This window comes from Martes martes (assembly GCF_963455335.1).
Source record: "Martes martes genome assembly, chromosome: 11".
Taxonomy (NCBI): Eukaryota; Metazoa; Chordata; class Mammalia; order Carnivora; family Mustelidae; genus Martes; species Martes martes.
In genome coordinates, this window is record NC_137899.1 from 4,860,084 (window position 1) to 4,883,837 (window position 23,754).

At 50.2% G+C, this 23,754-nt stretch overlaps 1 protein-coding gene across 8 annotated transcripts in view; it reads right to left on the reverse strand.

Annotated features, from left to right (window-relative positions):
* The window catches only part of DDC (dopa decarboxylase), a 79,584-nt gene that overhangs the window by 23,642 nt on the left and 32,188 nt on the right, over positions 1-23,754 (reverse strand). For all 8 annotated transcript variants that reach the window (XM_080818874.1, XM_080818872.1, XM_080818878.1 and 5 more), the window contains 3 exons: positions 12,013-12,079; positions 7,296-7,390; positions 2,848-2,915 (listed from right to left, as the gene is read on the reverse strand). In XM_080818874.1, coding sequence (XP_080675000.1) covers positions 2,848-2,915; positions 7,296-7,390; positions 12,013-12,079 — 230 coding nt within the window. The remainder of the gene's footprint in view (positions 1-2,847; positions 2,916-7,295; positions 7,391-12,012; positions 12,080-23,754) is intronic.

Consider the following 23,754-nt stretch of genomic DNA (forward strand, 5'->3'; position numbering starts at 1 on the left):
CCCGGTGTCGGGGACGGCTGTGGGAAGGGCCATCTGCAAGCAAGGCGATGCTAACCATCATCCCTGCCGAAAGGAGAGAGCAACTTCTCTGTAGGAAACAAAAACACAACAAAACACAACAACAACAACAACAACACAAAACACACAAAACACACAATAAACAACAAGCGCGCGCGCGCGCACACACACACACACACACACACACACACACACAGGAGGGGTGCTTGGCTATAGTGAGATCAGAATAAAACCTAAGTTTGGTAAGAATTAGATAAGCTGACCAGGACGTACGTGGCATAATTAAGGTCATATGTAGGGCTTAAATGATCGGTTTAAATCCCTGAATGTCAGCCTTACAGTTTTATCTCGTAATTTCTCACGAGCACCACTATGCACTGAGCTGTGTCCCCCTCCCCAAAATTCAGAGGCTGGAGCCCTAACCCCCCGGAATGTGACCACATGTGAACACGGGTTCTTTAAAGAGGCAAAATTAGTCAAAATGAGGTCACATGCCGGGTCCTAATCCAATGTGACTGGTGTGTAACCGGTGTCCTTACAAGAGGACCCAGAGGGGACACTGCCGTCGGCACACCACACAGAGGCATCCGCAGAAGCCAGCACTGGCTGCCCCTTGGTCTCCGGCATCCAGCCTCCAGAGTCATGAGGAAATAAGTCTCTGTCTGTGTCACAGAGTTCCTAGCGTGGTGGCTGACACAGCAGACAGCAGCCGTCTTTATGCTGAAATGCAAATCCTTCAACATCAGATCCCGTCCCGTGTTTATGAAATCACGGGATGATCCCTGGGGTCTGGGGGGGAGGACGGATTTCCCCACATGGGTGAAATCACCGTGAAATCCTCGACAACTATTCTGTCCAGGACCCCAGCAGCTCAGGACCCAGAAAGCGCGTCCTCTCTCACAATTCGAACCGTGAGGCCTGCCTTCAGGCTCTCAGATCCGCAGGGGGGAGGCAGAGAGCTTCTCAAGCACTGACTCCCAACTTCTCCACGGACCCCCTACTGACTGCCCTTCTCTGGGGCAAAATTGCAAATACCAGGGTTCGCCCTGACATTTAACATGTAATTTTATTCTGTCCTTCTCCTGGTGACATGGCCTCACCCCTGTGCTCCCTGCGTGTCTCCCACAGGTCACCTCATAGCAGCCCTGGTCACACCACGCCCTGTGACGGGCTCAGACCCTTCTCCCCGATGCCATGGATGCGACCGTCCTCTCTCATCCTTAATTGATACACTAGCTTCTTGGACCCAAGGATGGGAAGCCGTGTTTTTGTATTTATCCTTATCATAGTTCAACATCTGATCACAGATCATGCCCCCAAATGCTTGACCCTGAGATCAAGACCTGTGCTGAGATCAAGAGTGAAGATGCTTAACCGACTGAGCCCCCCAGGCCCCCCTTAAACATCTACATCTGAAATGATTATTTTGTCCAGGTAAGGAGTGAAATGTCTGGGGGAACCACAAGCCCCTCTGACCAGCACCGCCCAGCAGCCCTCCTGGTCCCCATCGCTTCACCCCTGACAACCATCCAGGCTGTTTGTGTGGCTTTCCTGGTCTGACACCTTGCTGGCCGCTAAGGATGCTGTGGGCTCCCATGTCCACTCACGCTGAGGCCACCACCCCTCCCCAAAAGAGAGGCGGCATGGCCCCTTCTGGCTCTCTGCCAGCTCCGTGCCTAGGACCCACAATCTGACCAAATACACCAGCAGATCAGAATTACATTTCAGTCCCAATTAAAGCTCGAAAAAAGGGGCTTCTGACACACTGCACAAGCTATTCTTCAATTGTTCCGCATTAAATAAAATAGACAAACGCAGCCCTGAGAATACAAAGGAACACGGACGTGCACAGACTGTAGCTTGTAGAGATCCTTACTCGTGTTTTGTACAGAGCTACATCTGCAATGCTCATACCCGCACGGGCTTTAAAAGCACATATCAAAGTTTGCGTCAAAAGCTGACCAAAAAAAAAAAAAAAGAATGGATTTGAACTTTTTTTTTTTTAGTAAAGCACTGAAAATGTGATTTTATCTTTGGACAAAATAGTCAAAAAAAAGCCCGGATCACTCAGTAAATGGGAAGAACAGACTTTGGGTGGGGTGGGTGAGAACTGCTTTCTTCACCCCTCCAAGGTGAAAACCATTCACTCAATTACACGCGAATGATTTTGCACAAAATTCATGCAAAGCGCCCCCCTCCCCAATCTAAAGGTTGATGAACCTCCCTCCTCCCGTAATGAACGTAGCCGAACCAGCTTCCACTGTCCCCACACCACTCCCAGTGACCTCTGTTTCTTTGAACATCAGCTACGTGATGGAAATGTCATCCACTTAAGATTCTGAATTCTTTTTCTTGCTCTAAATACAACCAACACGGCTACGACTCTGCTATTAACAATTTTTAGGAACTTTAAGGGAAACAGGAATACTCTTAATCTCCCTGGGCAAATGCTTTTAAGCCTCGAGGCTTAGATTCGTTCAGCATCTAAGAATGAAAACACAGAAGCCACCGACTTAGAAATATGCCCTGCGATTTCCTTGTGTTCTTTTTGTTAACGCTAGCTAGAGCCAGCTACCGAGCTTCCTCGAGGAACCTTTGTTACCTGGCTGCCGTGTTACAATCCTATGATCTGGTCAACAGCTTTCCACCAGGGCGAGATTTAGCAAGAATCGCGGCCATGGATCAGAAGGGAGGCAAGTGGGGGACATGGGAGGTAAGCCTTCCTCCAGTGATGTCATCCTCCCCTCCCGGGCTTCTTCCCCAGAAAGCCACTCTTGTCAAGCGCAGTGGGCACAAGGTCATGGACATCTAGCCAACAGGGAAACTCACCACATAGCCGAGCAGTCAAAATTCACCAACAGCCACTTGTGAGGATTGAAGTTAAACGAATCTGCAAACTGCCAAGGAATAGTAACGACAAGAAGACGTTTCAGTTACGAATGTCTAGTTATAAAACAAGACTCCACACCCAGTAATTAACCATTTTGTTTCACGAGTGTAAGACCATGTGGAGGGGAAGTCACCGAGGCCGTGGGGCCTGGGGACGCAAGGGCAGCTGGGAAGGTCCGGGCTCTGGAACTGGCTTGGGCGGCCTCCTGACCTCTCTGCACCGCTCTGTACTCATTTTCAAGGGGGAAGAATGCATCATAGCTCATGAACGCACGGAGCTGATAACAGAACTGATTCTGGGCTGAAGCACAAAGCAAGGAGGGTTTGATCGCAGCCCAACAGCTTACTCCGTGTGGACCAGAATGGGAATGGCTGCTTTATGGAGAAATCGTGGTATCATCACAGCCACGAACCCCTCAGCCCAGGTCCTGACGCCGAGTACACACTCTGGTTCAAAGGCTGTGCCGGGACTGCTGCTGATGTGTGGTTATTAAGATTTGTAGGTGGTAAGCCAGCCGGGTGGTGGTCCCAGGGATCACAGTGATGGCTACCGACTCCTGGCAGCTCATGGTGAAGGGGGATCATCTGCCAGAGAGCAGTCGTCAGGATGTAATGTGAAAACGAGCGTGGGGTAGCGGTGACCAGGCTCGCTGCTCAGGGGAGGAGTGGGACCTGCTGAGTCAGGCTGGAGGAGCCCACAGAGGGGCACCCCACAGACGTTGAGCATGAAGGCCACCTGGCCCACTGGCCATCCTTGGGATGCAATGCCAGGCACCTAGGAGACGTCCAGAAAGTTCATCTGAAGAGTAAACTGAAGAATTTCATTCTTTCTACGATGAAAAGAACATAGGCTGTGGACTTAGAGTCCCAGATTCTGGTCTTGGTGTTCCCACTGTCTGGCTGAGGGCCCTCGGGGGAATGAGTCTATCAGAATTTATAAATGAGGGACTGAAATGCGCTAATCTAGAAACTTCCCATTACCACTCCCTTTTATTTCCGTGTTAGTCCTGATTTGGTATAGGGCTATCACGTTTGAAGCAAGAGATGTATTTTGAGGACCTTGGATAATTCAAAACAGGCAAAACCCCAACACCCAATCCAAGGGTGACCCCAAGAGGAGACGAGGAGGGCTGCTGTTCCCCCCATGAGGAGACACCCGCTCCCAGCAGCAACAGCCACACAGCTCACGGGTGTGCTGGGGCTGCTGGGGGTGCTCTGAAGCCACATGAGTCCCTACTCATTTTTTAATTGGGAAAATTCCAAGTTCTACCCTGCCTCGTGAAATGAGATGTCATCCATATTTCAGGTCATCCACTTTCAAATTTGCATAGTCTAGAGTCATATAATATGTATCTACCTTTCAAACTACTAGACTCTTTGGAATAATCCTAATTTGAATCCATAGGTACCCTGTAGGAAATTGTACTGATCCGGCCTACAAAATACTTTCTGCCTGCCCCTTCCTCAAAACTCACGAACTAGCAAAGTTCTCAGAATACACGTTTCATCCTAAGCAAAGGGAGGGCAAAAATGTTATACCTAAAACTGGGATCTCACCAATTTTTATTTAATTGGTTGATTCTTTTACTAATGTTAATGTAGTCATCAACAAGTCTTCCCACATACCTAAATATTTCCTTCTTTATTTTTTTAAAGATAATATCCAAGTTCATTGCATGCCTATCATTAATGGAAGACAATTCCTGGAAGATAATGCGTAGCAACTGCCAACAACGGGCGTTGGCTCATTGATTTTCGGGGCTGCCCTATTTCCAAGCAGAAAATCAGATTTCAACAACCGAGACCATCTGAGGAGGGCACTGGGCGTTTTCACGGTGCTAGCCTAAATCGTGCTGTCTTGCATTCTTCAAAATGCATGCCCAGTTTTATCCTTGGGATGCTGAGCTGGGGCCGGGGCCAGCTGGAGGCCCATGGGTGCAGCCCAGGATGGGAGCCCCCGCCACCAGGGAGACATCTGCTCGGCTGACAGCGACCTCGCACGTCAACCCGCTCTGGGGGAGCAGATTCATTTCCTTCCACGTTTCAATAAAAGCGACTTTGAGAAAGAGACGGGAAATGACAATGCGTTTCATTTGTCGATAAACGGAGACAAAATGTGAAAGAAGAGCTTTGTTTGCCGAGAATTTTATTAGCTCCCTTGGGGTGGGGGGCTGGTCTGTTTAATCCTCTTTCATTACCCAACCGCTGTGTGCTCATCCTGCTGCCAGGGAGAGGAGTTCTTATCTCCGGGCTGGGGACGCGGCAGGAAATTGCAGCCGCCTTATCTCCCCAGCTGAGCAGCGAGGCCCTTGCCCGCCAAGGAACAATGCGGGAGACGCGGAAATGACTCAGTGCCGGGCATGAAAATCCCGTCTGCTGCTGATACCATCATGCTCCAGTACCCCGTGCTGCGGTGGGCATGACGGCTCGTCACCCCACCCGTCGTGAAAGCTGATCCCAGGTCCTGGGATCACAGGGAGGAGGAGAGCGGTGGTGGGAACAGATTGCGCAATCCTTAACCTGATGCTTGGACAGACCAGATGCGGGGGGCAGGCTCACAGATCCCCGCTGAATGCTGTGCCCTCCGTCCCTGAGGTGCTGGGACAGACCTTCCCAGTCAGGAGCATCACTTCTATATAGGACTTATTCATATGGTATAGAGATTAACTTTTCATAACACCTGCAAACCCAGCTCCCGGCAATGAGCTGCACGGTGCGGGGTGTTAGCGTGCTCAGCACAACTTCTCACAGGCCACCACAGCCCCCTGCCTCCTGCGGACCGGCGCCTTTGGAAGCCGCACTTACCAGTCTCTCCCCAGCCCTGAGCTGAGGTCTGGGGCATGTTCAGGGATCCATAAGTAATCAGCGAGTGAGGGAGGATTCATACGTCCAGGGACATGATGGAGACACGGACCGAACGCTATTTCATTCATCAGCAACTGGGGAGGGGGGTATTCTTTCCGGAGATGGGAATATCCGTGTTCTATACCTGACACTCACTTTTCTGGTGTTGCGGCACGATGAGGATCCAAATTAGCAATTAGATAATTAATTGGCAGCATGACAGGAGAGCGGAGAGAGGTTCTCAGCGACAGGCTTGGCAGTCGTGGTGAAAGATAATAAAAGTATCCAACTCACGCAGGGGGACTCACCGTGGGCCTGACGTTGTTTTTAAGCACTTTAAGCATGATTAACTCTGGGTACTTACAACAACCCCTCGAAGGAGAGATCATTACTAAATCCACTTTGCAAAGTGTACAGACGCCACGAACCTACCCACAGGGGCACGACTAGTCCCTGGGTAGAGCTGGCATCCAAACAGTCGCTTAATGCCAAGGACCGCGCACCCTTAGTCCCTGCACGGGGTGTGGCCCGGGGTCTCATGAAACCCTTGTCTCTGAGCATAAAGCCAGAACCGAGGCTCCTCTCACTCCTTCCCTTGGACTCCCTGCAAAGTCCGTCTCTCCAGACCCTTTATTGTGTCTGCAATGGAGTTCCTGGCTGGAGGAACACCCTGCTTGAGCCTGAAATGACACATCAGGGCACCCCCATAATGTCATCTCTCTGCATTAAGTCTGCACCCCATCACCCTTGGCGGCCCCACGGGGAAGCAGAGTATCCGGGCAATAGTTTCCATGACTATTTCTCAAAAGCAGCAGGTGTTTCTGTGGGCATAACAGGCCATGGTTTCCAAATTCCAAAAGCAGTATAGGACATTTAAATGCATCCGTGGCTGCTCGTTCAATATCTGTTAAACTAATAAACCATGCTCAGGGGCCTGGTCAGACCACGCTGTCATCCTGAATGAGATCGAAGAAAATTGCAGGTTGCTTTTATCCCTGACCTCTTGATCTGAAAGGCATTAAGATTTTATTTTCTTCCTAAATATTTCCCCACAGTTGCAGAAACTAAAATGTATCTTACCGTGAGAAGCCTGCCCAGAGTTTGTGCAGAGGGAGAAAGAGTACCCAACGTCAGGTATAATTTCCAGAAGGTGAGTCGTATGACTGGGCAGATTCTCAAGCCCCAACTTATTTGGAAGTAAGTTGCTAAAACAAATGGTGTGTCACAGCCTTGTAAGGAGAAGTCACTGATAACACGTCACTTTCAAAGAGGGACCCTATTAAAGAGAGGGGTGCCTGGGTGACTGAGGGGGTTATGCGGCCGAATCTTGGTTTTTGGCTCGGATCATGATCCCGGGGCGGTGAGATCCAGCCCCACCGGGATCCACATTCAGCACGGAGTCTGCTTGTGGATTCTCTCTCCCTCTGCCTCTGCCCTTCCCCCGCTAAAATAAATAAATAAATAAATAAATAAATAAATAAATAAATAAATCTTTTAAAAAATTTAAAAAAAATGATCTTATTAAAGATAAAGAGCACACCCACCTCTACTCCATTCAGAAGATGCCGGAACTCAGGGCAGATGAAGGAGCTGCCCGCGTAGGCAGCATCGATGTGTAGCCACATGTCCTCCTTGTTACCTGAAAGCCAGAGGCAACTGGTGAGCTCCCCAGCGATGCCCTGCTCACGGGGGCCTGAGGACCCCCAGCCCAGCCAGGGCTCTCACTGTATACAGTCCATCAATGCATTTGTTGGCCTGGTTCTGGACCCTAACAGGCTCCCCAGGTCTAAGACAAGGAAGCTGAGGGCAGAGGTCCTGAGCTGGCCCCAGACAGTGCTAGCAGAGAACAGGTGCTCAGTGTAGAAGATGAGGAAACTGGGATCAGCTTCCCTGCTTGACATGAAGGTGGATGCTCATGCTGGAAGGGGCCAGTGTGGGCTATCCCTCGGGGCCCCTCACACACACCTCATCTCAATTACACACCCTTTCTCTGCTTTCTCCCATCTCACCCACCAGGAATTTCCTCCCAATCTTCCTGCCTGACCCATCCCACAAAATCCTTGGGGAATGCCGGGATGCACAGCCCCAGCGACCTCTATCCGCAACCCCCACAGTGTCCATCTCAACACGAAGCATATTTGTTGGTTCTATGCTACCTGCAATCTTCCCAGGCTCCTTTGTAAACGTGATTTGTGTTTTCCAGCCTTGCCAGAATTGCCTAGCAGGAAGGGACCACGTCTTCCTCACAGGTGAAAGTGTCTGATTAAATGAGCTCCCTCAACTGAGACTCTCTGGGTTCGACCCCTGCCTCCAGCCACCCCGCAGCTGTACGGCCTTATGCCCCTTCAAGCTCATTCTCCCTCGCAGGCAAACGGACATAAACATAGTCCCTGGGACCTCGGGGAGAGACCAGATGACACCCGTAGCTGCCTATCATGACGCCAGGCCCGAGGCCGGTGACACATACACGCGAGTGCCGTGTTGGGTCCCTCCCTGTGTGCTGGGCACTTAAAGCCCGTCATGAAATCCATAACCGTGGAAGTCTGGGGGCGCTCTGACGGGGCGCAGGTGTCCTGTCCTGCCCGAACTGGGCCAGGGCAGCACCTGGAGGGCTCACTCAGCCCTCGGCATGCGCATGTGTGACAGCGGACGGATGCGAGGTTCACCTTTCCGTGGGTGACGCTTGCTAACCCTGCACGATGCTGTGAGGAGTGGCGAGTGGTTCTGAGTCCTGCTGGTGAAAGCTCTAAGAGGCTTTGATTCTCTTTGAGCTTCTGACGGGAGGGATCAAAGCTCTCGGTTGGATCCAGACCATGTCTTCCCGGCACACGTGATACGGCCTCGGAGGGTCATGATGTGGTTGGGGTGTGAGCACCCCGAAACGTGTTTTGTGGGCGGAGCGGTGGAGGGTGTATGTGGGCATCTCAGGGTGGAGGTGGCCAAGGGCTAGCCAGAGTGCGGAGCCTCCTGACGACGTGGGATTTCTGCTTTGAGACGGCAGCTCACCCACGCTGGCCACAGCCCGCGTTCCTCCTGCTGGAGGGCTCTCCTGCTCGGGGCTGAGGGTTCTGTGCATCACAGAAACCTCAGGGGCTCTCCGAGGACAGGCAGCAGCCCCAGACCCAGGCTCTGCTCTCCATGGGGCCATGTGGCCACCCTCGGACCGCCGGTCAGGACACTTCCTTTTCTGTTCAAGGCACACGCGTGGAGTTTGAGACTCTGATGTCTCTGTCCGGTTTAGAACTGTCGAGGGAAGGGGTGAGGCAGCGCAGGACCCCAGGGGCTGAACAGGCAGATGAGTCAGGAAGGACACGGGCCATGAAGGCAGGAGGAAGGGAAACAGGTTCCAGAAGCAGCAGACGGGGCTCTCTTTTCCTCCCTCAGCCATCATCCTTGTGAGAGGAATGCTTGCTAAAAGCAAAAACCACAACCTGTCCCGGAATGTGTAGGAGACCCAGAGAGCGGCACGGGAAGGAAAGACAGGGATGGGGGTGCTCAGGAGGGAAGGGAATGACGTGCATCGGAGGAAAGTGTGCTGTGGGTTCATAACTTTACTCCAGAAGAGCTCTGACCTTTGCCCTTGGCACCAGGGAGGTGATCTCTAGCCCCTGGAGTGCTCTGCCTCATAGGAGTCCTTTCCTGCCTGGATCTTTGGCCCCCAGAAGGTGCATCAGCAGGGTATATGATGGTAGCTTTGGGCCATATTCGCTTGGACTGTTGCAGGAGCTAGGGATGGAAGGTATTAGCTGCACCTTCCCTGAGGAGCTGGAGACTACAGGTCAGCCAGGTGAGGGGCATGTGACAGCTCCAGTCGAACTCTGGGCTACAAGCTTGGTGAGCTTCTGTGGCAGGGGACGGGGGCTCCCACTCTCTGTGTGTTGTCACCATAATTGGGAGGGGGACCTAGCTGTGCACAACCTCGAGGGAGAAGACAAGAGTTTGGTCCCTTCCCACATTCTGCCCCATGCCTCTCCTTCCTGCAATACACCATACCCAGGTGATTTCAGGGAGTTCTGTAAGTCTTTCTGGCGGGTTATTGAACCTGAGGGTGGTTTTGGAAGGTGTTGGAAGTGAGGGCAGTCTTTGAGGGACTGGGGTCCCTCTACTCCTCCTGTGTCGTGAGGGGCAACCCCCCACCATCCCAGTGCTGCTGGGTGGGGCTTTGGCTGCCCTGTGCACCCTGCTCCCCTTCTGCACTCCCCGGGACCCCGTCCTCCGCTCCCCACTGTCGCACCTCCCTCCTGTCGCCTTCAACTACCTGCTTTCTGCATTTCATCCTCTCCCCAAAAAAACCTGCTGGAAGCCTTCCCTGATTCATCCAAGTGGACCGAGTGAGACCAAGCCTCTCTCTGGCGAGTCATTTTAAAAAGATCCAAGAAAAAAGTGCCTTTCCTGAAGCAGCAGTCTGGAGAAAACGGTCTTCTTGCATATACCGTCTTTGTCAAATCACGGTGGATGAAAAACTGGCCGTATCGTTTTAACAGTTTATTCCAACCATAACAGAGAACGGAGGCCTCTCGGAATCCCAGAGCAGCCCTGTGTGAATGCTGCGTATTTGGTGACCATCACGGAGCTCACTATTCCCACGGCTCCGGGATCTGGGGAGCAGAGGGAGCTCTAGGATCGCAGGACAGCCTGGGCTGGATCACCCACGCCCCGGGGCTCTGTGAACACCGACTGCCTCCCCTGGGCCATCAGCTGGCTGGACGGCCTGGGCTCTGCCCTGCCGATGAGCTCCGGCCCTGTAAATCTGAGAGCCAGTCAGCCAGTCCCCGTCAAGGACTTCCGGTTTCCAGCCGGACATCTGAGTCAAAGGGGCGCCCAGCGGCTTGGCCGGGCACACCAGTGTTTGCAGTGGGCAAACCGCCGGCCTGAGCCAGCTCGTTGTGTCCCTCATCCCAGCCTCGGGCTCTGTGTCACTGCCCTCCGCCAGCTCCTCTCACCCCCGTCTGCCGCCGGCCACACGGGCTGCAGGGAAACCGGGGTGAACAAGCGCCTCCATGCCCACAGCCCCTGGGCACGGCCGGTCCCTGGCAAGCCTGCCTCCACCCTGGGTCTCCACGATTTCTGTGCCTGAACTCACCCTCTAAAGAGCCCTGCGAGGGAAGGACTGGCATTCGACTATTGTGCCTTAAGGTGGGGACGCGAAGCTTGGAACGGGAGGGCCCACAGCCTGAAGGGGCCGGCCTGGGCCGCTGCGGGGTGTGCTGTGACCAAGCTGAGCCCCACCCTGCTGCCCGAGCACGGGCACAGGTGGATCCCCATTAGGAGAGGTGAGGGTAACGCACACGGGGCTGCGGGGCTGCTGCCCGTGGGTGCTATGCTGCCTAGCACGAGCCACAGGGATGCGGTCTGGGGCCTGAACAACCTCCATGGGACCCCAGAGCACCCTGATGACCAGTTCTGTGGTCCTGGGGCAGCGGGTGCCGTATGCCCCGAGGACAGGGGCGGGGGGTCATGAAGCCATGTCCCTGCCCAAGAGAAGGTCTCTGTCACAGAAACCCATCCCAGACCTGCTGGGTGTCGGAGCTGTGGGCTGAGGCAGCAACTTCAGAAGCACAGTCCTCACTCACGTTCCCCTTTGGGATCCTCTGACTCCGCATCCCCCCAGAAGGCCACCCGTGTGCCGTGAGGGAGGCCGGAGGGGAGTGCGGCCCCAAAAGGCCCAGCAAGCTGGTCCTTCTCCGGAGAAATCCAAGGTTTGGGTTTGGATCTGCTGAATCGCATTAGGTAATTTGCTTAGCTGCATCCAGTCATTCCAGAAAGACTGACGAGGACACGCCGGGCTCCGTTCAAAGATGGGTAACCATCAAGTCCTACAGAAACACGAGCCCCATGGGACTTCCTGAAGCGTTTGACTTTGTTCCCTTGGGGCGGGTAGGGGGGACGACGGAGCCCTGCAGGATGTGGCCACGCTGCACGGCACGCGAGAGCTGCTTCTTACCGACAGCGTGTTGGCTCAGGCAAGCTCAGCGCTGGTGCAGTTAGGCCGCATTTCTGGGTTTGTGGATTTCCAGCTAATGTGATTTATGCCATTGCAAATAGGGGACGCATCTAGCAAAGCAGCGGAATGTGAAGTTACTATTATATGAGCATCCCGTTACATTATGCTTTATACTCTCTGAGTGTGTTATGACATTATAGTATGACCCCGAATCCTGTTGTTAGTAGGACGAAGGAGGAGAGCCCCAGGAAAAGGATCCAGCAAAGTCTTCATATACCAAGAACGTTTTCCAGAAGAACATCCGATCAGATACTTACAGATAGGGCCCACTTCTAGGAGATTGTCAAACGAGCAGCAGGATGTGGTCCCCAACGTAGCCACCACCTGGGGGGTAAAAAGCAGACCCCTGTTAGGCCACCCTGTTTTGGTCACTGTTGTAATGTGAGCAAGCATTACGGCTGTGCCACATGGAGGCCACATGAGGAAGCACCAGGACAAGTCAGGAGGCAGAGGGAGAGGGGGCAGCCAGGCCCAGAGCCTCTCCTGGGGCTTCAAGGGGACGCAGCAGGTGAGGCAGGGAGAGCCGGCTGAGGGTTGGCTGGTTGGAATAATTGCAATGGGCTTTGGGGCAGGTGGGGACTGTCCCTAGTGTCCCTGGCTAGGGGTGATGAAGGCAGGAGCTATTTGCCTGGAGTGTAGGAGACCCATGGTGGAGGCGGTTTGGGGTGTTGGCTCTGGATTGGCTGGTTTGGGGAAAGACGGTCCTTTACCATCTCTAGGAATCGTCTGGTCCTGGGAGGAGCGGTCCCTCCAGGGTCAGTGAGGCTGCCAAGATGTCTCCCGTACAGAAAACAGAGATTCAGGAAACAGAAATCGCGATGAATACACCCACACTGCCGTCACACAGCCCTTGGGGCTTAGACCCCTGGGCTGGAGCCTGTCACGTTAGCAGCTCGCTGGGCTTCAGTTTTCCCACTTACGGCACAAACGCCAAGCCTGCAAGGTCCCACCGGGTCTAGATGCTCCAGACCTCGGCGTCCCTGATGCTCTCTGCCACTGGCCCCCACCGCTGTGCGCACCTCCCCATCATCAGCCTCAGCGACCTCCACATTGCTTCATGCCGACAAGATGACTCACTTAGTAGGACTCCGAGAGAGTATGCGATTTCTCTCCGGTATTTGCAATATCTTCCTGATGTTTTGCCTATTTCATTAAAAGAATAGCAAAAAAGGGATATATATAGATATATATAGATATATATATGGTAGATATATATAGATATATATGGTAGAGATACACACACACACACATATATATATATCTATATATATCTACCATATATATATATCAACCATCTTAATATTGGCTTATAATTTATTGTGTCCATATTAAGAACTTCTTAGAAATGACCTTTTATTCAGCAATTTGTTCAATTCCCTCTGATTTTCCTCCAGTTCTCATGGAAATAAAGGCAGTAACTTATGTTTTAAAGATGACGCATATATTTAATATCCCGTGTTAAAATTATCTTCTACCTATGAACGTGTGCACAGGAGAGTGTCTATAATGATGTTCGCCAAATATTAATAAAGCTTGTCTCTTAAGATGAGATTTTTGGATCTCATAATATAAAAATCCACTCTCGATGTTTGCGCACCGAGCATGGGGCATTTCTGTAAAAACGAAAATCCCGCCTGTTTCATCCTGGGCGCTGTTCAGTGGAGAGGAGAGCGGGTGATGTGCTCTGAGCACTGACCGTGCCCAGCCTGGGGCTTCGCAGACTCTGTTCGGCCGCCCCAACAGCCCTGGGGTCAGATATGTTTATGATCCACACTTTGCAGCTGACTTGGGTGAGACCCTGCAGGTGGGTCAAGGAGACACGAGAGGCGGGGGCGGGGGCAGACCGTCATGTGAACCCCAGTGGGATGAACTCTTGTCTTGTCAGTTGAAGAAAGAACCCAGGGCCCCGGGCCGGGCTGGTGGCCCCGCTGGCTGGCCCAGCACGTGGGCAGGCGGTGGGCACTGGGCTGGCAGCGAGGACGTGCCCGGCTGGCGGGGCGGTGGGCCCTGCGTGCTGCGTTCTAGATGGCTACAGCCGGCTTGTTCTAATTCTCAGAAGCCGCTTTCATGGCCAGCACCTGCTCCCCGCAGGGTCTGATTTCCCCGGCTCCACTCGCTGACGCTAACCTGATTTGGGCAGCGCTGCAGGGCCCTAATCACATTTGTGCAGGGAGAGGGAGGGGGAGGTGCCGGCGCCCTGTCCCTGACAGCCTGCGGCACATCTGCTGGCCAGACCCACGTCCCCTTCCTCCCCTTCTGGGGACGGAGCTGCCCCTCCTGCCTTCCTTGCCACGGCTCTGATGAGCACCTCGAGGGCACTGCCCTCTGTCTGTGGCCTGAGCTTATCAGGTCGGCTCTCCGGCTCTCCGGGTGGCAAGCCACCGCGGGGAAGAGAGGGGGACTGTTACAACCCCATCCAAGTTTGGGGAGGGGCCAAGATTCATGTTTCCTGGTTCAAACTTCGCAAAAGGGGCCTTCGCTTTCTGCAGAGGGTCGGGAGTTTTGAGATACCTGCAACTCCTTTATGAGGATAATGGAGGCTATGGGTTCACATCTTGGAATTAGGCATGTAGGTGTTATGCAGAACTGTAACTACTAGATACGTAGTTTTAATGGAGCAGGTAGAAGTACGTCCAAGTTCAAGCTGCTACCCTCCCAGATATGGCCTGGCCTCTCTCTCTGGCTTCAGAGGACCCTGGCTGAGGGACCCATGTAAGGTAGAAAACTTATTGCATGTCCTTGAACCACCCGTGACCTCTCCTGTCTCTGCACCTTTGTCGTACTCTGTTCTTCAACCAGAAAGTCTCTGAGCCTATGAGTGCCGCCTGTGTATCCTCTGGGACACAGTTTATGCATTATCCCTTAGCCAAAGCCTTCACGGATCCCCTGCAGAGTGCTAATCACACCCTCTGCCCCATGTGTGTGCATAGTGCTCACCAAATAGTGCAAAGACCAGGAAACCCGTGTCTTCCCACCAGAAGCCATCCCACGAGGAACGAGACCGCGTCCTCACAGGTCCCAAGAGCTGGTGCACACACGTGCATGAGCTCTCAGTCTTCCCTGGGCTCTGACACATGGGACTGGCCCATGCCTGTGGCTTCTGTCAGAATGCTACACGTGCCCTCAAACATTTATTGCAATCTTGGCCTCCAGGGCAACATGTCCATTGGGTGCCCAGTCTTCCCAAACAAAAGTGTGATTTGTTCCCCTGATGGTGGGGGGGGGGGGTCTTCTCCGCAACACGTGCACCCGCCCGTCTTTACTGAGCACGTGAACACACTTCGGGCTCATTTCTGCACAGCCAGCATTACCGCCCTCTGCTCCCCTTTCCCACCCACAGATGAATCCATCCCCACATTCCTCATTGCAACAGGAGCCCAGTGGAATCCGAATTCCACCCCCGGCCACTCCAGAAAATCTTATGAAAGTCCCAAATTGCCTCCCCTTAGCAAAACACGCAAGGCATCCAGCCTTCAGGACGTGTCCCTACTGGCTGTGTGGCCCCAGCCTTCTGGTGTGGCTCCTGTGCCACCCCTCTTCTTCCTCTCTCCCCTGTTGGTGTTCTCTCCTGGGGCCTCTTCCCCAGACCCCCAAGCAGCCCGCGGGGGGCTGCCTGTGCCTTCCTAGTGATGTCAGGACCACCCAAACTCAGATGGGACCCACGCCTGTGTCTGGCTCAGACCTCCCCTCCCAGGTGAACTCAGCTGTCTTGGGGCATCCCTATTTAGACGTGCAAACCTTCATCTCCTGCAAGAATGAGCTCAGCACTGTCTCTCCCATGCCATGCTGCCCCTGTTTCCGGGCTCTCTGGATCTCCGAGCTTGGGGACCATCAGAGTTCAGAAAGTCCTCTGGAGCTCTGCCCTCACTTCCTGCTTTGTTGGTCATCAGTTCCATCGTGAATGCCTCTTAATTCAGTCCTTTCTTTCCATACCCATTGCCATCATCATCCTCCATCAATCGCCAGACTGTTTCACTTCCTACTTCCTGTCTTGCCTCCCACGCACCCATCGGCCACACTCACCATCTGCCAGTGATTACTAACATTAATCATGTTTTTCTGCCACATGCAATGAATAGCTTTTACCTCCCAAAGACGCTCCCGTGGGCCAAGCCTGATTTCAATGGAACTCCATTTTTCAGATAAGGAATGTTCTACGGTAAGTCACGATCCCTGCCAATGTTGTTGGTTAATTGCTAATGACCGCTGGTCATGGTTGAAGGATCAACAAGACAAGCGGTGAGAAGGACATCCACAAACCACCCCGCCCCACCCCAGTGACAGCACTCAAGTGTGCCCTGTTATTTTTATAGGGTAATGTTGAACTGGTGCACAAAGAATCCTGTCACCAGGTTTTAGGCCTGTGTTATAGTGGACAGACCCCCAGAGTCATGCTTAACCACTGAGCTCTGAGCGCCAGGCTTCACAGCCCCACCTGTGCCCCTCGGTTACCAGCAGGGTGTTTGAAAATGCAAACAGATTGTGTCTCTCTTCCATTTAAAACTCCCTTCCTGACCACATTGCCCTCAGGAAGAAGCCCATCTTCCTCACGCTGGTCCCTGCGTGACCTCCTCCCCACGACCTCCACCTCCTACATCCCTCCATTCACTCATACTCCCGGCGCTCTCGAAGCTTCTAAGACTTCCCATTGGCCCTCTCCCCGCCCTTCCGTGAGCAGCAGCACAACACGGCCTGTGCATCAGAAGCCTTAGGATCACACCGTGGTACGCCTGCCAACTTCATGGCCCTAGCAAGTTCTGAGCCTCTGAGCACTTCAGTTCCCTGGGATACGATCCTTTTTCATTGCTGTTTCCGTCCCCATAGAGTGCTTTGCCCAAACAGCCCCGCTACCCCCTCCCTCGGCATACATCCCTTACTCTTTCCAGATTGTGGCTCCTGCAGCAACTCTTCCCTGATGCCCACATTCCCGTCATGGGAACTGCTGTACCATAGATCGCACTGCACCTGCTGGACATGACTGTCTAAACAATAAGATCCTGGAGGCCCCGCTGGCCCGGCATGCACCAGATGCTCAATAAACATTTGCCAGATGAATGAACGGCTAAGCAAATGAACCTGTAACCATTGCATACCCCGTCATGTTAAGTTTGGAAATAGAACAAGTGGCAGTATCTGGCACCTGCTGCTAAGTCATGAATTTGTCCACCATTTGCACGAAAGCCCACTAACAAGGATCATAAAATGTAGTCAGGGTAGATGCCTCCTGATAACATATATAAAATGTCCCGACAAAGCCTTTGGCTAGTCTGAAATGCCTGCCAATGATGCTTCATTTCAAAGTTCTCGTTGACTCGCAGGCACAGAGCAGTGGCCATCGTGAAAGGCTTTGCTGCCTTCTGAAATCCCACCACTGAATCATGAGCTCATGCTTTGATCGCCCTTCCTTCGTGTAGAGGCATGAATACGTGATGAATATGTATGTGTTTTCAATATGGCATTCTATAAAAAATACTTAAATAAAGAAAATAAATTTTATTTTCTAAGGATTCCTGAGGGAAGACCACAAAAGTTTATACTTTATAAAATAACATGGAAAAAAGAGATGAAATTCAATCTGTCTCCCTTTCTTTCTCTCTCATCCCTAAAACTGTCTACCTCATTGTATTGTTTAGTACATATATTTGGATTTCCACCTCAAAGATGAAGGAAAAAAACACTAAGAGATGTTAGAGCTTTGACTTTGGTAAGGGGACATCCCAGGTGAGGAGGATCAGATCTTCCCAGACCCTGTTTTTCAGTGTTGCGGTTATAAGACACAAAGAACTCATTGTTGTGAGGTTGGGTACATATTTAACTTAAATTAAAATATAAACTCTAATGTAAAAGGAGGCTTACAATCTAATGAAGGAGCACATAATTTAGCAAGTCAAATGCATATCTGAGTTCTGTGAGCTGCTCTAACAAATTCATCAAATCCAAGGAATGGGACTCCCTGGAATTTCTGACGTACAGCAGTTGGTCGGGTGACGACCTGGGGTTACAACCAGCAACTGAAGTGGGACAGTCTTGTAGGACTGAGCTCTTCACCAGTGGGGTCTAATGCTGCTTCTAGGTAGACAGTATCAGAACTGAGTCAATTGCTTGGTGGTGCTGGAAACTCCCATGTCAGAAACGGGTGCATCTTAAAGTCCCTAGATAGGTACATCCAGACAATGGAATATTTTATTTATATATATATATATACATACATATATATATATATATATATTATACACATATATATTAAATACATATATAATATATTTATATATATATATATATCACATATATCTTATTTTATTTTTTTAGGGAGATATGGGGCACCTGGGTGGCTTTCTTGGTTGGGCATCTGACTCGGTTTCATCAGGTCATGATCTCATGGGTCACGGGATCAAATCCTGCATCAGGCTCCACACTCGGTGGGGATCTGGTTGGATATTCTCTCTCCTTCTGCCCAATTCCCCACTCTCTATCTCTCAAATCAATAAGGAAGTCTTTAAAAAGAGAGAGAGAGACAGAGAGGGAGAGAGCTATAATGACCCTAAAAGACAAAGATGAATCTTAAATGTGTAACACTGAGTGAAAGAAGCCAATCCAAAAAGGCCACATACTATATGACTCTATGACTTTTAGGAGAAAACAAAACTATAGAGACAGTAAAAGGATTAGTCATTGCCAGGGGTTAGGTGGGAGAGAGGGAGGGATGACTAGGTAGACTAAGGGGTTTTTGCACATCAGGGAAGTTATTTGGCATGATATTGAAATGGCATAAACACGCCATTAGCCATTTGTCAAAACCCATAGGAAGAACAGCACAAAGAGAGAGCCCTAATATAAATGATGGGGTTTCAGAATAATAACGTATTGAAACTGGTGTGTTAATTATAACAAATGTATCACAGTAACAAGAAACAGCAATCACAGGAGAAACTAGGGGTGAGAAGTATCTGGGAACTCTCCGTATTTTCTGCTGATTTCTTTTTACACCTACAATGACTATAAATAGTTGATTAATTTAAAAAAATCAGTCCATCCAACCAATCAAAAATGTGAAAAGGACATGAAGACCTATTTTGCTGACAAAGATATACGGCTGGCAAATAAACCCATGGAAAGAAGTTCGACATCATTAGTCCTCAGGGAAATGCGAATGAAGATCTCTACTCTCCTATCAAAACACCTAAAATTTACAAATAGAGAGAGTACCGAGTGCTGAGGGGAATGGAAAGAGCCTGAATTTCTCGTGTCTTGCTGGTGAGAATGGACACTGGTTCAGCCCTTCTGGGAAACAGTTTGGCAGTTTCTTGAAAAAGTTAAGTATACAGCTAGTGAATGACACTCAATTGCGTGCTTGGGAATTCATCCCAGAACAAGGAAAATGTAGTTTTACCCAAACACCTGCACGTGAAGGGTCAGGGAAGCTTTATTTTTTATTTGTGTTGTTTCGGAATCTTTATTTATAATCGCCCGAACATGGAAATATCTATAACGTCGTCAGCAGGTAAACAGTTTCGCGGGCTGGGGTACAGACTGTGGTGTCAAATTCCCGCAGCACAACCACAGAAAGAGCCAGCCCTGGATACACGCAGCACTTTGGGCAGATCTCTGGGGGTCTCCTGAGCTGAGTGGGGTGACGACCGTGTCCCTGTATGTATAGAACATGCTCAGAATGGGGACAGTGTAGAGAAAGGAAACGGAGTCGTAGTTTCCAGGTGTCAGGGGGGTAGGGGATGAGGAAGGCGTGAGTGTGCAGCAGGAGGTGAGTGGGGGAACTTCGTGGTGATGGAGAAGTCCTGCGTCAGGATCGCAGGGTGGGGGGTGACGTGAACCACACATGTGACAAATGACATAAGAGGTCCCAATGTCAGCGTCCCAGTTCTGTTGTTGCACATGTACGATGGAAGCTGCAGCCACTGGGGGAAACCCGGGTCAAGGGCACAAGGGGTCTCCATGTGCTATTTTTGGTGAGTTTTTTTTTTTTAATCTACAAGTGTTCAAAATAATAACTTAAAATGTTTCAGTATTTTAAAGTAAGAACATGACACATTCATTTCATTTATCAGCTGGACATAACGACACAAAGAAGCGGCAAATTGTAAATAGGTCAGAGTGTGGGGGTTTAGGTATGCCTGGAAGATATGCGGAACGGCATGAGAGGTGGTCGGCACTCCGTGGGAAGATGGAACACGTGTGCTCAGAGTCCCAGAATGGGGGGAACAAACAGGCGGAGGCAAACTTTGGAAACACAGTAGGTAAGAATTTCCTCAACGTGGGGCACCTGGGGGGCTAGTCAGTTAAGTGTCTGACTTTTGATTTTGGCTCAGGTCACGATCTCAGAGTCATGACATGAAGCCCGTCATCAGGTGCCACACTTAAGCGGGAGTCTGCTTGAGATTCTCTCTCCCTCTGCCCCTCCCCTTGCTTGCATGTGTGCACACCCATGGCCTCTTTCAAATAAATAAATAAATATATCTTTAAAAAAAAAAAAAAAAAGGAACATCCCCAAACTGAGGATTTCCCCAAAGAGATGACAAATCACAGATTCTGGAAGTTCTGTGAAACCCAGTGAGAATCAGCACAAAGAAACAGTCGATTTGCCTCCAAGTAAAACTGCCTAGACACAAAGACAAAAAGCAAATGCTACAAGCAGCCAGAGGGAAAAAGCCACATTGCCACACTACGTGCCTAAAAGCCACTGTGACACTGACAACCCATGTCCCATGGGCTTATGTACTTCATCTGCCAAAAGAAAAAACCATCCACCCTGAAACTCCAGACCCAGCGAAAATACCATTCGAAAGCGAAGGCAAAGTAAAGACATTTTCAGAAAAACAAAAACAGAGACAACGGTACCAAAGTGTGAAATTCTCACGATAGTTTTTCAGACAGAAAAAGAAATGATCCCAGATGAAAATTAAAAAACGCAGGAAAGAAAGACCAATGGAAAAAGAAATATGAGATTTATATAAGTAAATATCAGCTGTATAGAATAATGATGTCTCATGGGATTTAAATATATATAGAAAAAATGTATGACAATAACTGCACAAACGGTGAGGGGAGGCATAATAATAAGATAAAGCTAGTAAGCTAAAATGAAGAAAGCAGAATAATGTAAAACATATAAACATATACAACAATAATATAAAACATTTGATAGTCTAAGACAAGAAACCCTAGAAAAACCATCATATGAGAGGCCAGCGAGATGGAAAACAAATAGTAAGATTGCAAATGCTCATTGAGATGTATCAAAATTTCCCTTAGGTAAATGGAGAAAATCAAGAAAAATCTCATGTTGGATTTATAAACAAATGAAAAAACAACAACCACCCAGCAAAAATGACTGGCTGCCCCCAAGAGACACGAGTATGAGAAGAGACCTGTAGATAGGAAAGGAAACAATGTATCCCGGCACCCCTGACTACAAAAACTTCAAAGTATGTGAAATAAACCCGGCCAGACACAGAAGAAGCCCGTGGGCATGTCTACATGCACAGCTGAGATGATCCCTTGCCTCTCTCAAGAGCCAATCCACACGGCTTTGGTTATTAGAAGATGGAAATTGATTTTGCGTTCTTGCTTTCTTGGGATTGATGGGGAACTAACTGTTTTTGTATTTTGTCTGTTTTCCCACTGGGATGTCGCCTTTTTGCTTATTGAGATGTGAGCCTTCTTTTGAGATCTACTTTATATTATATACTCTGTTTCCTGCCAGCATTTTCCTTTTTTATTTTGTTTATGAGTTTTGTGGGGGTTTTTAAGAGATTTTATTTATTTATTTGACACAGAGAGAGGGGGAGAGCACAAGCAGGGGGAGCAGCAGACTCCCTGCTGAGCAAGGAGACGGATGTGGGACTTGACCCCAAGACCCTGAGATCACAACCTGAGCCGAAGGCAGGCACATAACCGACGGAGCCACCCAGGTGCCCCATGAGTTTTGAAGTTTTTATGAAATGAAATCCTTCCATCATTTCATGTGGTCTATCCCATTGCTTTCATTCTTCAAATCTGCAAGAGTGGGTTTTAATATATTTAATTTTCCCTAGGCGGGATAGTCTAATGAGTCTTAGAAGATTGACAGTATGGGTTCAAAAACATTTATCTCATTTAAACAGAATCCTTTCAAACTCTCCTGAAATTGTACATGGGAATTTTAAAGGTAGTTTTTCTTTCTAACTAGAATGTCCTTCCTTCCAAATCTTTATTTATTTGACAAATACTTATTGAGCGTCTGCTAAGTGTCAGGCAGGTTCCGGGAGCTGGGATAATGAGTTGATTACACAGACGCTCCCTCACATAGCTTGCAGTCTGGTGGGAAGAAAGAGGCAATAAACAAATGTACCAATAAATACGGCTGTCGTGCAACATAGGGAAATGAAGCAGGACAGGGTGACTAAGGTGACCTCTGGCCCAGCCTTGATCACAGGCAGATACCTGCCTTGGTCATCAGCTTCTCCCACGAGCTACATCTGAATCTTCTCGATCCTTCTACAGGGTAATTATTTGGTAATGCTCCTACTTCCCCCCGCAACTCCATAAATCAGGATCAAATTTTGTATCAAATTATACCCTCCATGCCCTCCCCAGTCACAAGTTTTCAATGAGGTCTAGTTCATCCAAACTGATGGAAACAATTTTTTTTGGAGGAAAAAAAGCTTGTCTCAAAAATTAAACCTTAAATTAAAAAAAAAAAAAAAACAGTGGACAGGAATAACATCAAAGTCTATAAAAGTCTATGAGTAGACATAAAAGTCTACCAAACCTAGATTGCTCTAACAGCTGGGAAACACCCGGATACCGAGAAGGGTTCGGGAGGGATATGAGCATCTTGAAGTTGCCATGCAGAGCTTCCATTTCTTTTTAAGGTTTATTTTTTTATTTTAGAAGGGGGCTGGGCAAAGGGAGAGAGAATCTGAAGTGGACCCCTCACCTGGTGTGGAGTCCAACCCAGGCTCAATCCCAGGACCCTGAGATCATGACCTGAGCCAAGATCAAGAGTCGGATGCTCATGGGGCGCCTGGCTGGCTCAGATGGTTGAGCATCTACCTTCGGCTCAGGTCACGATCTCAGGGTCCTGGGATCAAGCCCTGCATGGAGCCCCACATTGAGCCCCACATCAGGCTCTTTGCTCGGTAGGAAGACTGCTTCTCCCTCTCCCTTTCCCTCTCCCTCTGCTGTTCCCCCTGCTTGTGCTCTCTCTCTCTCTCTCAAATAAATAAATAAAATAATAAAAAAAGAAAAAGAGTCAGGCACGTAACCAACAGAACCACCTAGGCACCCTTGCTGTGAAAAGCTTCTAACGCCTGGCTCCCTCCCCAGAAATTCTGGTGAAAGTTGCTGGGGCAGGGCCTGGGCATCAACGTCTTTTCAACACCACCGGGTACGTCTGGCGTGCAGCCCAGCCAGCCTGAACACCATGAGGCTAGTGCCAAGATCATTCTTAATTGTCATGACATGCGAGGCATCAGCCCCAGGCATTGCATGCGGCCAGGGCCACATCGGGGATGACAACTCCCATGTCCAGCTGCTCTAAGTTGTAACACCAAGTATCTCTCCCCCCCTGGAAAATGCCTATCTGTGCACAGATGGGCAGAAACCTGGTGCTGGTTCGATATTTTACCGATTACGAGTCACTGCTTGTTTGCAACACATCCCTTGCCGACGACGCGTGTTAGTGTTTGCTCAGAATCCTGATCTAGGCGTCAAGGCCTTCTGGGTTTTATTTTTAATTTGGTGCACGTGTCCATCCTCCATTCCTCAGGACAGAGCATCCTACCATGGCACGGGGTTGGGGGGGTGGGCCGTGTGTCAAGGGACGATCACAGGATGTCACTTTGACAGGAGCAGAAACAAGACCTCTTGGCTTATTAGGATGCTCCGGGCTGAGCACTCTGCTTCCGTCTTTCTGGGGTTAGGTGGGTGGAGGGAGAAATGAACGGAGTGTTGCTCCAGCCTCCCTCAAGGAGCAGCCGGCTGGCCACACAAGTACCACGTAG